The following is a 13,355-nucleotide window of genomic DNA, read 5'->3' as shown; positions in this document are numbered from 1 at the left end:
CTGCATTAGTTTTCCATTAGTTTCAGTAGGTCTTCTGTGAGTAAAATTTAAGTGAATACTCACCCTATGGTCCTCTTTACCCTCGCCATGTTAGTCCTATGACAGGGGTGACGAACCACAAACCCAGTGGCCCTCCAGACTTCTCTATCTCACCCATGAGACTCTCTCCATGCAGTGTTGATTATCTCTTGCAAGTGTGGTCCTCAGTGCTGAATTGTTGCCCAACCTTGTGTTAAGTGAATTATTTTTATATACTTGCGCAATTTGATGAATGAAATGCAATCAGAAGGAGGAGGAGGGCCAGGAGATCGAGGGAAAAGAGAAACTGTCTGGAAATTGTCCTTGAAATCAACTCAGACCACCAAAAGCCAGCTATCTCTTTATTCTCAACAGCACGCCTGATATATTTGGTTGCTAACCCTCATGATGTTTTTTTTCTTTGACAGATAACATTCCAAGTAAAACGTGTAAAGAAACCCAAAACGGAAAACCTAGATCCACAAGAGCCAGCAGGAAAAAATGGAGAGGAGGGAGTAAATGGAGAAAATGATAACCTTTACCAAATGGCATTGGAGATCAGTGGGCCAAAAATACCCTCCCCAGGACCACCAGGTATATATATTTTGAGGATTATTATTTTTTTAGAGCTTCAGGTTGTGTTTTATTCATGATTGATTCAAGTGAAGCATAAGAAATGATTACATAGGTGAGGAGTGGGGAACCTTTTTTAAAAAAGAATGTAAGTCTGTTGATCCTTCTGTCCTGAAACGACAGTGTAGCCTTTTGCTGTAGTCAATGAAACAGTGTTAGATGTTGTAATGGTTCTAGGGGTTGCTCTTGCGTAAGTTGCCGCCACTCCTGGCTAGGTTACCTGGTTGAACCCTTTCTGTCTGGACAGCCTCTAGCTTCGTGGCTGTCTCAGTCGCTGGCAGAATCCATCAGTGGGCGTTTCTTGAACTTCTTCCAGCAAATAAGTTCTTTGACGCCAAGTCTCCTCCTACTCTCCCTGCACGGAAGTCTTCTGCGCAGGGAGGGTGTGGGCAGCGGAGTACCCGTCCTCTCTCCGCTGGTCTCCGGCGAGGAGTCTTGGAGCCTCCTCTCCGATTCCCCCATCTGCCCCCCTTCTCCACTGGTGTTAGGCTGATTTCCTTCCCCAGCAGATGGGCTGCCTCTCTCCCTACTGGGACCCTCTCCGGCATCCCTCTGGAGCCTTCCCTCCGCCTCTAGCTGCGATGGCAGTTCCCTGACAGATGTATAACATGATATAATATTTCCCAATAGCCAAAGTCACAGTCATGCGAGCGGAATGAACACAAATAAAAGTGTGACTTAAGATCTGAGGACTCCACAGGTTATATTCATCATACATGAATTAGGGAGAAGCAAGTAACAAAACTGTGAGGTTCTATGGGTTAAAATGTGGCATTGGGCTTAATTAACCTTTTGTCTAAATTACTTCAGAGTAAAGCTCAGAGTCAAACTTGGGTTTCTGAAAGTATGTATCTCTTATAAGAATTGCTATCTTATTCCTTTTACTTACCTTATAATAAGGAGCAGGGGCTGTATTCATGTTGGTGAGGGCATTTAAAGTGCTTCTTGATTTGAGCCACCTAAGCTACCATCGTCTCTCTCATTCTCTCTTTAGTAGCATGATTTTGTTGGAGAAGCATTCATGTTACCATCCTGGGACTAAGAGGAGACCAAGCAACCATGCCAAATGCCATGGCTGAATGCAACTTGGGAGCAAGGCACCACCTGAGCCAAACATAGCAAGGCCAAGAGAGCATAAAAATAGATGGTCCTAAACCCCAGAGTAGGGATGGGATGTACAGAATTATGGCAAAGCAGGGATAGGACTGTTGTTTCCTAAGGGACATCTGCCAGTTTCTTCCACCTGTGTTGTCTATTTGCTGCCTTTTTTGGTAATACTACTACACTTACCAGCAGAGACTTCCAGGACTCTTGGTCTGATGAACTAAGACTGAGCTGAGTGGCGCCTTGTGTGATGCCAAAATTCAATGCCCAAACCCTGCCTTTTGCCTTCCACTTTACATAATAGTTGTGGTGCCCCCAAGGCTCTGTATCCATGCTCCCCTAAATCCACCTGTGCTGGACAGTAAAAAAAACATTCACACCAAGCCACATCTCTATACAGGGGCACCAACTTGAATAAAATATTGGGGAGGGCAAGCCCCGCCCCACATAATCGACCACATGACACAGTGCACACACACCATTTGAATGGCAATGCCCATCCACTTTGGGGAGGCCGAGCCCCCTCACATATTGTATTGGGGGCCGAAGACCCCTCGCCCCCTAGGAGTTGACTCCTATGTCTCTATACATAGATCTGAGCAGCAGAGGTCTGTTCACAATTTGCTGTTCAAAAAGTTGTATCCATCATAATCTTCTATATGTCTCCCACTTCAGATGTTGACCTGTTTGCATGATTAGAACACTCACATGAGCAGTTATTTGTAACAGTTAGCCAGCTGCAATATCCCTTATTTTGCTGTGTGCACTGCATATTTTGGCTGTGTTCAGACTTAATACTAAAAACTTGTTTGCTTCTTTCCAGGGAAAAGGCGAGACTACCGCAGCTTGGGTTGGCCAAGTCCTGATGAGTGCATAAAACTTCGCAGAGTAGAACTTACTACAGTAGCCAGCACATGGCTTGCTGTTTCTGCTAAAAATATCGAGTGAGTGTTTTTTCTTGAAAACAAACTGGGTTAGTGCACAAACCAGTACAGATGATCTGTGGCGCCCTTCAACAGCTGGGTGCCCTCCCTGCGTGCTGACTGGAGCTGATGGGAATTGGAATCCAAAACAGCTAAAGGTCACCAGGCTGGTGAAGACTGATCACTGTTCTAAAATATTATGGGCTGAACTCTACCTACTCCAGCCACACTGTTATAGGGAGGCTAATCTTGTCATAAAAGGGATGCAGGTGGCTCTGTGGTCTAAACCACTGATCCTCTTGGGCTTGCTGATCAGAAAGTTGGTGATTCAAATCCGCGCAACAGGGTGAGCTCCCTTTGCTCTGTCCCAGCTTCTGCCAACCTAGTAGTTTGAAAGCACACCAGTGCAAGTAGACAAAATAGGTACCGCTGCTACAGGAAGGTAAATTGTGTTTCCGTGCACTCTGGCTTCTGTCACGGTGTCCTGTTGTGCCAGAAGCGATACCTATTTAATCATGCTGGCTACATGACCCAGAAAGCTGTCTGTGGACAAACACCAGCTCCCTCGGCCTGAAGCAAGATGAGCACCGCAACCCCATAGTCACCTTTGACTGGACTTAACTGTCCAGGGGTCCTTTACCTTTACCTTTTTACATAATCATGTCATCCACAGTATCCCAGGATAATCACCTTTGTCTCTTTTAACGCACAATATGTTACCATCTGTTAACAGTGCCCTCCAGCAGTATCTCCTGCCCTGCAGAACTTAAAAGACAACGGTTCATAAATGATGTGGCATTAGGAATGAGCAGTGAGGTAGTCAGGTTATTAGATAAATGTTCAAGATGGTGACATTCAAAAGTAAATTCAGTGTTATGACAGCCACATTCTGCCCTAGTATCATTCTGTCAACCATCTTCAAAAGCAGCCCCGCATAGAGCACATTGCCATAGTTCAGGTGGCATGTCACTAAAGCAACAGTGTATCTTAACTTGAGTATTTTTATATGTACCTCTCAACTTTTAAATCATATTTGGAGCTCTCTAAACCTGAAAGCTGTGTGAGTTGCTGCCAAGTGTGGAATGCCACTTTTAAAATAATATATTCTCAGGTAGCTGGCTTGAAATTTTTGTTGCTAAAGCCAGGACCTAAGCCCAGTTGATATAATACAATGCTGAGTGAGCAAGAATCATGTCATAACACAATCTGTTAACTCTGGAACTTACTGTCTGGCTTATTAACAGATTTCTTAACGCCTGTGTAGTTTCATTGGCAGTATTATCATTTATACCATCTTACTGTGGGAAACTGAAACCTAATGCTAAAGGAATGCATTATGAAGGATTTGGAAGCTTGCTGTTACATATCCACATACTAGGATTGGGAAAGCTGCCAGTTGTTTTCTTGCTCCATAAGTAATTTCTGGATTTTGCAAGGAATGGTAGCAACAGATTTGAGTAGCCTGCTTCTCCCTTAAACATTCTTATAAGAGTATTTTGCAATAAAAGATCTTTGTCTAAAATGAAGATAAAATCTATCCCCCGCTTTTTTAAAAGGAAGCTCCTTTTTCTCTTTACTATCTTAAGATGAATCTCATTGAAAATTGAGAAGACTTGTGCAAGCATTCAAAGCTGATTAGCTGAACTTGTTTCATTTGGAGGATCGGGGCAATGAAATAGATGCATATATCAATCCATTATTAAGTGACTGACAGACTACTCAAAGTATAGCTGTACTTGGAGGAGACAGTGGGCTCAGATGTTCCAAGTTTTGACACAATCACGCAAATAATAATTTGGGATGCTGTCCACTTTCTCAGTGCAAATGATTGTTCCAGAACGCTGAGGCAAGGGGTAGAAGCAAAAGGAACATGCCAGTCCTCAGTCCCGATGTAAGGCTGGTACAGGAGCAACTAGCCAGCCCTGGGGTGTGCCTCATAAGATGTCTGTATTAAGATACAATTAACATCTAGACTAAAGAATGGATTTTTAGTGCGGAGTTTTAACGTTGCTGCTTATTTACTTATGTTTTAAATTTTATTTATAAGCTATTGGGAGGAGTTCAATTATAAGTCACTGTAGAAACATGTTTTTTTAAAAAACCCTAAATAAATAACTTGAAATCAGCTGGTAGAGTGCAGACATACAATGTGTTGTGGAGAAGCTATTGCTGCCCTGGAACTGTTGCTCCTTCAACTTCTTTCTCTGAATACTTCATTTATGATGAGATTTGGCCTTCCCTTCATTTCTAGTATTACAGAACACATAGATTTTGCAACCCAGCTGCAGGAACCTGCCGTGGAACCTCTCTGCAATGCCAACCTACCTGCCAGCATGCATACTTTGGATCACCTTCAAGGTGTTGCCAATCGGGCTAGTCTTCATTACATGGGAGAGAGTCAGCTAAAAGAGGTAGGCTAACCTGTGGGCTTCACACACACACTGGTAAGAAGCTTCTTTGCACATTGCAGGTAACATTTCCTATTGCTGTCTACCCAGTGCTAGTGGTAGTTTAGCAGCATGTGTGAAACAGATGTTGACAGATGGCAGTGCCAACGCAGGTTTCTTGTGCTTCCAGATTGCACTTTAGCATTAAAACAGATGTGCAGGACACCTGTGGGGAAAGGATGTGCAGTATGAGGCTCATATTGCCTCTGTTCAACATTTATTCGATGCCAGTGGTGTGCTAATGCACAACATTGTGGTTTGAGACGGTGTGCCTGTACAGAACGAACCTTTGTTGAGCTATCCTGCCATGTGACTCAAGTGAATCAGAAGTTCAAATTCCATGAACCCGACTCCCCCAACAACCCAAATAAAATCAGGCAAAAGTTCTATATTATTATTATTAATTACTTAAACCCCACCCATCTGGCCAAGCTTCCCCAGCCACTCTGGGCGGCTCCCAACGAAATATTAAAACACGATGAAACATTAAAAACTTCCCTAAACAGGACTGCCTTCAGATGTCAAAGTCAGATAGTTGCTTATTTCCTTGACATCTGATGGGAGAGTGTTCCACAGGGCGGGCACTACTACTAAGAAGGCCCTCTGCCTGGTTCCCTGTAACCTCACTTCTCACAGGGAGGGAACCGTCAGAAGGCCCTCAAAGCTGGACCTCAGTGTCCGGGCTGAATGATGGGGGTGGAGAAGCTCCTTCAGGTATACTGGGTCGAGGCCATCTAGGGTTTTAAAGGTCAGCACCAACACTTTGAATTGTGTTCAGAAACATACTGGGAGCCAATGAGGATCTTTCAGGTGTTATATGGTCTCGGCAGCCACTCCCAGTCACCAGTCTAGCTGCCACATATAGACTATCTAGCAGAAGTACCAGTAACTGAATGGTCTTAGGTCAGGGATAAGAAACATGGTGCTCGTCCGCTGTTGGATTCCAGTTCCCATCAGCCCCAGCCAATGTGGCCAATGGCCAGGAATGATGGGAGTTGTAGTCCAGCAAAATCTGGAAAGCACAACACCCTTGTTTAGACACTGACCTGGCTTCTCATCACTTTCAGAATAGAAGTTATTATTTTCTTCTGGTTCATGTAGCTGCATTTGCAGGATGCCGGAAAGCTTATACACAGATATAAGAGCACATTGGCTGTCGGAACAGATTTTATCTTCGAAAGGGAATATGCAGATTTTAAGATGGCATTGATTGTATTACCCTAAGCTCTTGCCTTCTCTTGTTCCTCAGGTGTTGCAGAATCTTGGGAAAGACCATTATCCACCGCAGTCTTTAGAACAAGTTGGGACTCGAATAGCCAAAGTTCTAGAAAAGGTAGGTGTGCACAACTAAGAGCTTACAAGTTCATATTGTCTTAAATTTACCTGGTTGATAGCCATCTCTGTAACCAGTAGTATTGCCTCAATACCTGCGATACAAATCAGGGCTTCTGCTTCTGCTCCCTGCCCCTTACTGACCCTGCATACACCCCAAAATTGGCTCTGGGGTGGTCGGGAGAAATCCCAGAACAGTACACAGGGTGAGGAGGTATCATTCTGTCTGGCACGCTGGGACACTTGCACAGACAGAACAATTGTGAGAGTGCTACATTGAATACCACCGCAAGGCTAGATTCTCTCTCTTTGAAATATTCTTATAAAGTGGCTCCCAATACACGTTTTTAAAAATCAACAACAAATATAAAATTAAAGCCATCATTGGGAGCATTATTTATCAACTGAACACCTTCCTGCAGCCTCTCTAATGTGATTTACAGTGGACGCTCAGGTTGCGAATGTGATCCGTGCGGGGTGCATGTTCTCAACCCACAATGTTCGCAACCCGCGTCTGCTCACGCGTGGGTTGTGATTCGGCACTTCTGTGCATGGGCAAAGTGCAATTTAGAGCTTCTGCGCACCCGCCAAAACCCGTTCTGGTACTTCCAAGTTTTGGTGGTCTGCAACCCGAAGAAACGCAACCTGAAGCAGCTGTAACCCGAGGTATGACTGTACTCTGGCAGACTTCTGGGGAGTGGTAACACAATTTGGGGTCAGTGACTGAGAAGGCTTGGCTTCTTGTGGAGGTCATCCTTGCTTCCCATAATGATGCCATGCCAGCAGAGGACCTGTTGAAAACCTTAGCTGATGGGAAAGGGGCACATATCTGGAGAGGTATCTTGGAAGGCTTGGAAGGCTTCAAAGGTTAAAGCCGGTAACTTGAACTGAGCCCAGAAGCTGGCTAAAATGCTCCAACTTCCTTACATTCTCAGGGAGGTAGGTTATAGCATTCTGCACCACTTGAAGCTTTTGAGTCCTCTTCAAGAGCAGTTCCAAATAAAGCCCACTGCAGTAGTCATTCCAAGGGCTGACATGTATGAGAGGAGGTTCCGCAGTATGTTGAGGAAAGGCAATGATAAAACAATGGAAAGCAGAAGCTAACATGCATTAGTAAATCATTATTATTCTCTTTCTTATTTGTGGGTATTATATTCTGGATTGTAATAGTAATCATTGTTTAAAATTTGCTTATAAAGTGGTACATTCTTGTAAATGGTGTAAATTGGATGTTTCTTTGTGTCGATTTCAGTATTATATTTATTATTTTAAACGGAAAACACCCTAAATTAGACCAGAAACCTCTTACACTGTCAAAGGGCGCCTATTTACCATTTCCCTTTGGCAACGCACTAGAGTCTCTGGTCTCCCTAAATCATGAGTAGGCAAACTAAGGCCCGGGGGCCAGAAGCAGCCCAATCACCTTCTCAATCTGGCCCACGGACTGTTCTGGAATCAGTGTTTTTAAATGAGTAGAATGTGTCCTTTTATTTAAAATGCATCTCTGGGTTATTTGTGGGGCATAGGAATTCGTTCATATTTATTATTATTTTTCAAAATATACTCCGGCCCCGCACAAGGTCTGAGGGACAGTGGACCAGCCCCCTGCTGAAAAAGTTCAGTGACCCCTGCCCTAAATGTACCTTTTCAGAGATTATAGAGTCTTTGTTGGTCCTTTTGTAAAACAGGCTTGCTGGCATTCATCCCAGGCTTATTCTCCCCACCACCCCATCTCCGACCATCCAACTCCTTCGAAACACCTCATGGGAAACAGAACTCTTAACCAGTAGTTAAAATAGTTACTGAAAATCACCAAAGAGTGGCAGCATTTCTGCACTAAGCAAAATACAAGGTTCTGCTCTTGGAAGAAAGCACATAGCCGTTGTACCCATTGCAGACATCCATTAGCACCCTTTGATATAATGTTGTCTACATAGACAAGATGTGCATTACTAAGTTGTTAAGTGCCTTAATTTTTAAATAAGCTTAGGATGGATGAAGGAAAATAATGAGGTCCTTGTGCAAATGTGAATGATATATGATATTGTCCCCCCTCCCACCCCAACTTGTGTTTTTTATGCCACACCAGAATCAAACCTCTTGGGTCCTCTCCAGCATGGCAGCCCTTTACTGGAGGGTAAAAGGTCAAGGGAAAAAAGCAATTGACTGCCTCCGGCAAGCTCTGCATCATACTCCCTATCATATGAAGGTAAGTGTTGTATTACCTGTGTGCCTGTCTGTGATTTCCAGCTTCCAGTTTGTGTGTCTAAGTTTATGTGCTTTCACTGTTACTAACGCCTCCAGAACATCTCCCACATGAATAAATAACTGAATACAGAAGTTTCAAGACAACCTTAAAGTATTTTAGGGCAATCATCTACAGTTGCCTTCCAGTTGCCTTCAAAATAGATATAAAGTGTGGCAGAAACACTTCCGCTCACAATAATAAGATTGGCTTACTGTTTTCAGCTCTTGGCTGCAGCCTCTTCCCCCACTGGAAAGCTGTTATGGATAGAGGGCAGTGTGCAGTGCAGTGTGGAAGATTATAGCTGGGGAAACGTCCACCTCCCAAAACAAAACAAATGCAAGAGAGCATTTGGATCCAACCTGTGTTTTGTGTGCTTGCAGTAGGCACAACAGAGGCTAGCTAAGTTCTGCTCCCATAATGGAACACAAACCAGCTGCATGCCTGCACATAGATGACCTGGACTTTTCAGGATATCAGGCTACCAAACTCTTTCTCCCAAAAACAACAACAAAAAGGCACTGCCTTTTGGACAGTTCATAATCTCAGCATGATTTATTTGTTTAGGAAGTTCTGTTGGCACACTATCAGTTAAACAGTTGTCATTTCATTTTGCCATTATACATTAAAATCTGTCTTGGCAATGCAAGAAAAGAAAAGAAAAGCCCCCAAAATAGAAGCTGACCCTAATAAGCAAAGCCGGTTCTTTCAACAGCTGTCATTTCCAATGACCTGATTCGGCCTAAAGCAACATACTCTTCTCACTAGATTTGTTCCACTTTTCTTCTCTTTCAGGATGTGCCACTCATAAGCCTAGCAAACATCTTTCACAATGCAAAGCTTTGGAATGATGCCATCATTGTGGCTACAATGGCAGTAGAAATTGCCCCACACTTTGTTGTCAATCATTTCACATTGGCTAATGTCTATGTAGCAATGGTAAGTGAATAATCATTAGATTCGGTTCCCTTTCCTTTCGTAGCATCCTGATGCTCCAGTGTTAGAGATAGGTAATAATAATAATAATAATTTTTATTTATACCCTGCCCTCCCCAGCCAAGGCCAGGCTCAGAGCAGCTTACAAGCAATAATAAAAACAAGTTGAATGATTACAACTTAAAAACAAAATTAAAATACAACATTAAAAAGTAGAGTTTAGGAACAAGGAGAGAAACCACAGTTGTATGTGAAGACAGCAATTGGTCATGTAGCTGGTAGGTAGAGAGTTGTCCCTTTTGGTTTTGTTGGTTCTGACAGTTGATATCATCTGGCTAATTCTCAAAACCCTATGTGGGTGTCTCCAGCTTCCAAATTCTGATCAAGTTGCTCTCTGGTTTGGTGCCTGTGGTGCTTGCCCGCCCCAGTCCCAAGCAATAAGGGTGGGGGCAGCGTCCTGCACTGTTCTTTGTCATGCCACTCTTCCTTTTTCTTCCTGTAGTAGAGTTTTAGGCACCCTCATAGCACGTGACCTGTTCCACCTCGGCATGAAGCCTGGCTAGCATTTGATAGGACACTGTGGGCTGCAGAAGCATCTCAGTTGATGGGGGAGGCAATTAAAGAGCATTGCATCACTGGCAACCTGGAAACAGCACCATGGTCGTCGTCTTCTTCCCATGTCACTCTCTGTTGCCCTGGCAACCACCATATCTCCAGCAGCCACCAGAGGCACTGGCTGGCTTTGTTAAAAAATATAAATAAAAAGCTCCTCCTGTCTGGGATGATCTGCTGGGAGGGTCATTCTTACTCTGAACAAGGATAAGGGGTATATCTTAGTGTGCCTTTACACATATTTGAATGCACACAGTTGTGAATAGATGGGAAAACATCAATCCATTAAGTTTTGCTGGCAGCAAGTTCACATAACGCACAAGCGATGCCTTACCAACATTGATAGAAGTTTTTGTGTGAAGACGGGTCAACATAGGAGCAATTGCAGAAATGGCAGCAATTCTGCATTTTGATAAATGTAAAGGTGTTATTAATGTCAAAATTCTGGCCTTAATTGTAAGAAGTTGCATTCAAATAAAGCGTAGACTAGGGACAAAATGCAGTGGCGTGTGGGATCAGCCAATGACCAGTCATGCCCTTCTGCCAGTCTAATGTTTGAGTCTGGAGTTTTTGGGTCATCAGGGAGTGCAATAACCTCATGAATGAGTACATTGGCTGTGAGGAGCATCTTGACATGAGAATGCTAGCAGGTTAGAAGTGTTCTCTTCCGGTGTAAGAATAGCAAGGAGCAGCAAAGGGGAAAACAGATCTTAACTGAAGACGCCGTGAAATTCTGTTTCTTTTAGTTTTCCAATATGATGCAACTGGTTGTCCTATCTTGACATGTAAAAATTCCACGTGATCCATCTCTTCCTGACACAATATACTTCATAAACTGATTTTTACCATTCTTAATTTTTTTCATTAAAAAACTAAGCCTTTTTTTAAAAAAAAAAACCTTAAAAATCTGCACCCCTCAGCAAAATGTGACCATATTATTTCCATTTCCTGAAGGTAATGCTAAACTGGAAATAATTTGTGCTAAGTCATTGAGGAGCCATAAACTAGTTCCATGACTTCAGGCCAATTTCTGTGTTACCTTGATGACACTGTCACTGGCAAAAAAAACATAAAACCCTGGTCCTCAAGGGAAGCAGTTTGTATGCTGGCTTCTTATGCACTGCCGGTGTAGTTTGAGCCGATGCATACAGTGCATTGCCTTGCACAAATAGCTTCTCATGTGAAACAGTGTGCATACAACTCCCATTTTTCAGTGGCTACCGTAACACAAAAGTAAGATATTGAGTCTTAGGCCCCTTACTTAATGTCTTTACACAAAGGACCCAATTGGATATAACCCTTAATCATATTTTAGCACTACAGAAATTAGCAGAAGCAGGCCGCAGACTTCCTTTCCCCTTCCCCTTTTCAAGCATTGCTGCGAGGAAGAGATTCAAAGCATCTACTTCCAAGTTTATTTTATTTCAGTTATTTTTTAAAAATACCTAGTTTCTTGCAAGCTTACTTTAAACTATGGTTTATTGAAAGGTGCCAGAATTCAGCTGTTGTTTTTGTTCCTGGCTCGATCCAACTAGCAGCAGTGTGAAATTTAGCCTGATGTTCAACACCATAGCCTTGCTATCAATAGCATGGTACCTGTTTAGTAGGTGCTTTGCTGGGGCTTATGGTACTTTGACCACTAATCATTTTGCATCTGGGCCCTACAGGAGGAGTTTGAGAAAGCCATGAGATGGTATGAATCAACATTGAAACTCCAACCCGAGTTTGCACCAGCGAAGAATCGGATCCGTGCCATTCAGTGTCATTTACTCATGAAAAAAGAAAGACGTTCTCCTTAAAGATCACAATCTTCTTCATTTTTCCCTTTTGTTTTTAAAAGACAACTGAATCATTCTTCACTATTATGCTTGTAATGAGGTGTGCTAATATAAATTGGGAAACCAGGATTTTAACTAAGAATTTGGGATTGTTTTTATTGTTCAGAAACGGAAGCATTCTTGGAAGCATTACAGAAAAAAACATTTTTACTAAACATCTGTATAATTAAATATTGAGCCCAGAAACTTTCCACATGCCTGTGACCCAAACATCCTTAGATTTTTTTTCCATAAAACAAATTGGTGCCAGCATAGAATGTAACCTGCTTCTTGTCTAGCATATCTATGAAAATGCAAAGCACATCATTGCACCAGACACACTACGTAGGAAGAAGATTTTTATCCATCAGAAACTCACGTTTCACCATTTCTTCCAGTCCATATTACAGCATTACCAGCTCAGAGATTGATTGTGAGATAAGAATGCAGGTGGCTGCAGACCCTTTTTTGTACTGTTTTTAGGGGGAGGAGGAGAAGCGGCAAGCACAACATCTAGTTGTAAAATCATTTTTATTTTGGTTACCTGAAGAAAAGGGAAATAAGACAAAACATTATTTAAGAGATTTTATATCCATATATATGTGAAACCCACTGCAGCCCTTAGCCTGTCTTTACTAATTTTTTGTTTTACCCAGCTGAGTGCAAGGTGCAAATGTTAAAGGCATTTGTCCACATGCTCTGTGACTCTACCAGTTAGAGAAAGTGAGAGCATTTTAGCAAACAAGGCAAACGGTCTGTTTCCAAATCAGTTCCCACCTTGATCAGTGAAAGACTTGAAGCTCCATGTCTCATTGTTGAATCAACAAGGGCACATAACTTGGAACAAAAATAAAGAATTATGTTAATGAAGAGAATGCTGGCCTCTCTTTTTATATAGTCAAATGTCTTTTACAACAGATGTGGTGCAATTGCCTTAAGTTGTATTGAATGTGCAATAGGGATCAGGTTCAGCTTTGTTACACTGGAGTACAAGTGGTCTTTGGATTGTGTTCTATATGTGACTCTCTGGGCATTTGACTCCACACACTTCCAGCTGCATTGAGTGGGAGAATAGGTTCACACTTGTCCATGTGCTGCAAATTAGAATGCAGCAGTGTCTGAACTTTTAAGACACAGGGAAAGCTTACACCCCTAGAGCAGACTCCCCTCCTCAGACTTTTTCTCCTCAGCAAACAACATATTGCAAAATCTTTCTAAAAGTTTGCATTCATTACATATGGTCAACTAGGAACTAAGAGCAGCCAGCTCCTGCCTACTGTCAACTTGG

General features: G+C 42.7%; 1 protein-coding gene across 2 annotated transcripts in view; it reads left to right on the top strand.

Moving 5' to 3' along the window:
- The window catches only part of TTC17 (tetratricopeptide repeat domain 17), a 55,263-nt gene extending 42,321 nt beyond the window's left edge, over positions 1-12,942 (top strand). For both annotated transcript variants that reach the window (XM_053387643.1, XM_053387651.1), the window contains exons 19-25: positions 447-612; positions 2,579-2,699; positions 4,930-5,089; positions 6,375-6,458; positions 8,547-8,666; positions 9,498-9,641; positions 11,918-12,942. In XM_053387643.1, the coding sequence (XP_053243618.1) occupies positions 447-612; positions 2,579-2,699; positions 4,930-5,089; positions 6,375-6,458; positions 8,547-8,666; positions 9,498-9,641; positions 11,918-12,049 (927 nt within the window). In that variant the 3' untranslated portion in view covers positions 12,050-12,942. The remainder of the gene's footprint in view (positions 1-446; positions 613-2,578; positions 2,700-4,929; positions 5,090-6,374; positions 6,459-8,546; positions 8,667-9,497; positions 9,642-11,917) is intronic.
- Positions 12,943-13,355: the final 413 nt, after the last annotated feature.

This window comes from Podarcis raffonei, chromosome 1 (assembly GCF_027172205.1).
Source record: "Podarcis raffonei isolate rPodRaf1 chromosome 1, rPodRaf1.pri, whole genome shotgun sequence".
NCBI classification, from domain to species: Eukaryota; Metazoa; Chordata; class Lepidosauria; order Squamata; family Lacertidae; genus Podarcis; species Podarcis raffonei.
This window is presented reverse-complemented; position numbering and strand designations above follow the sequence as displayed.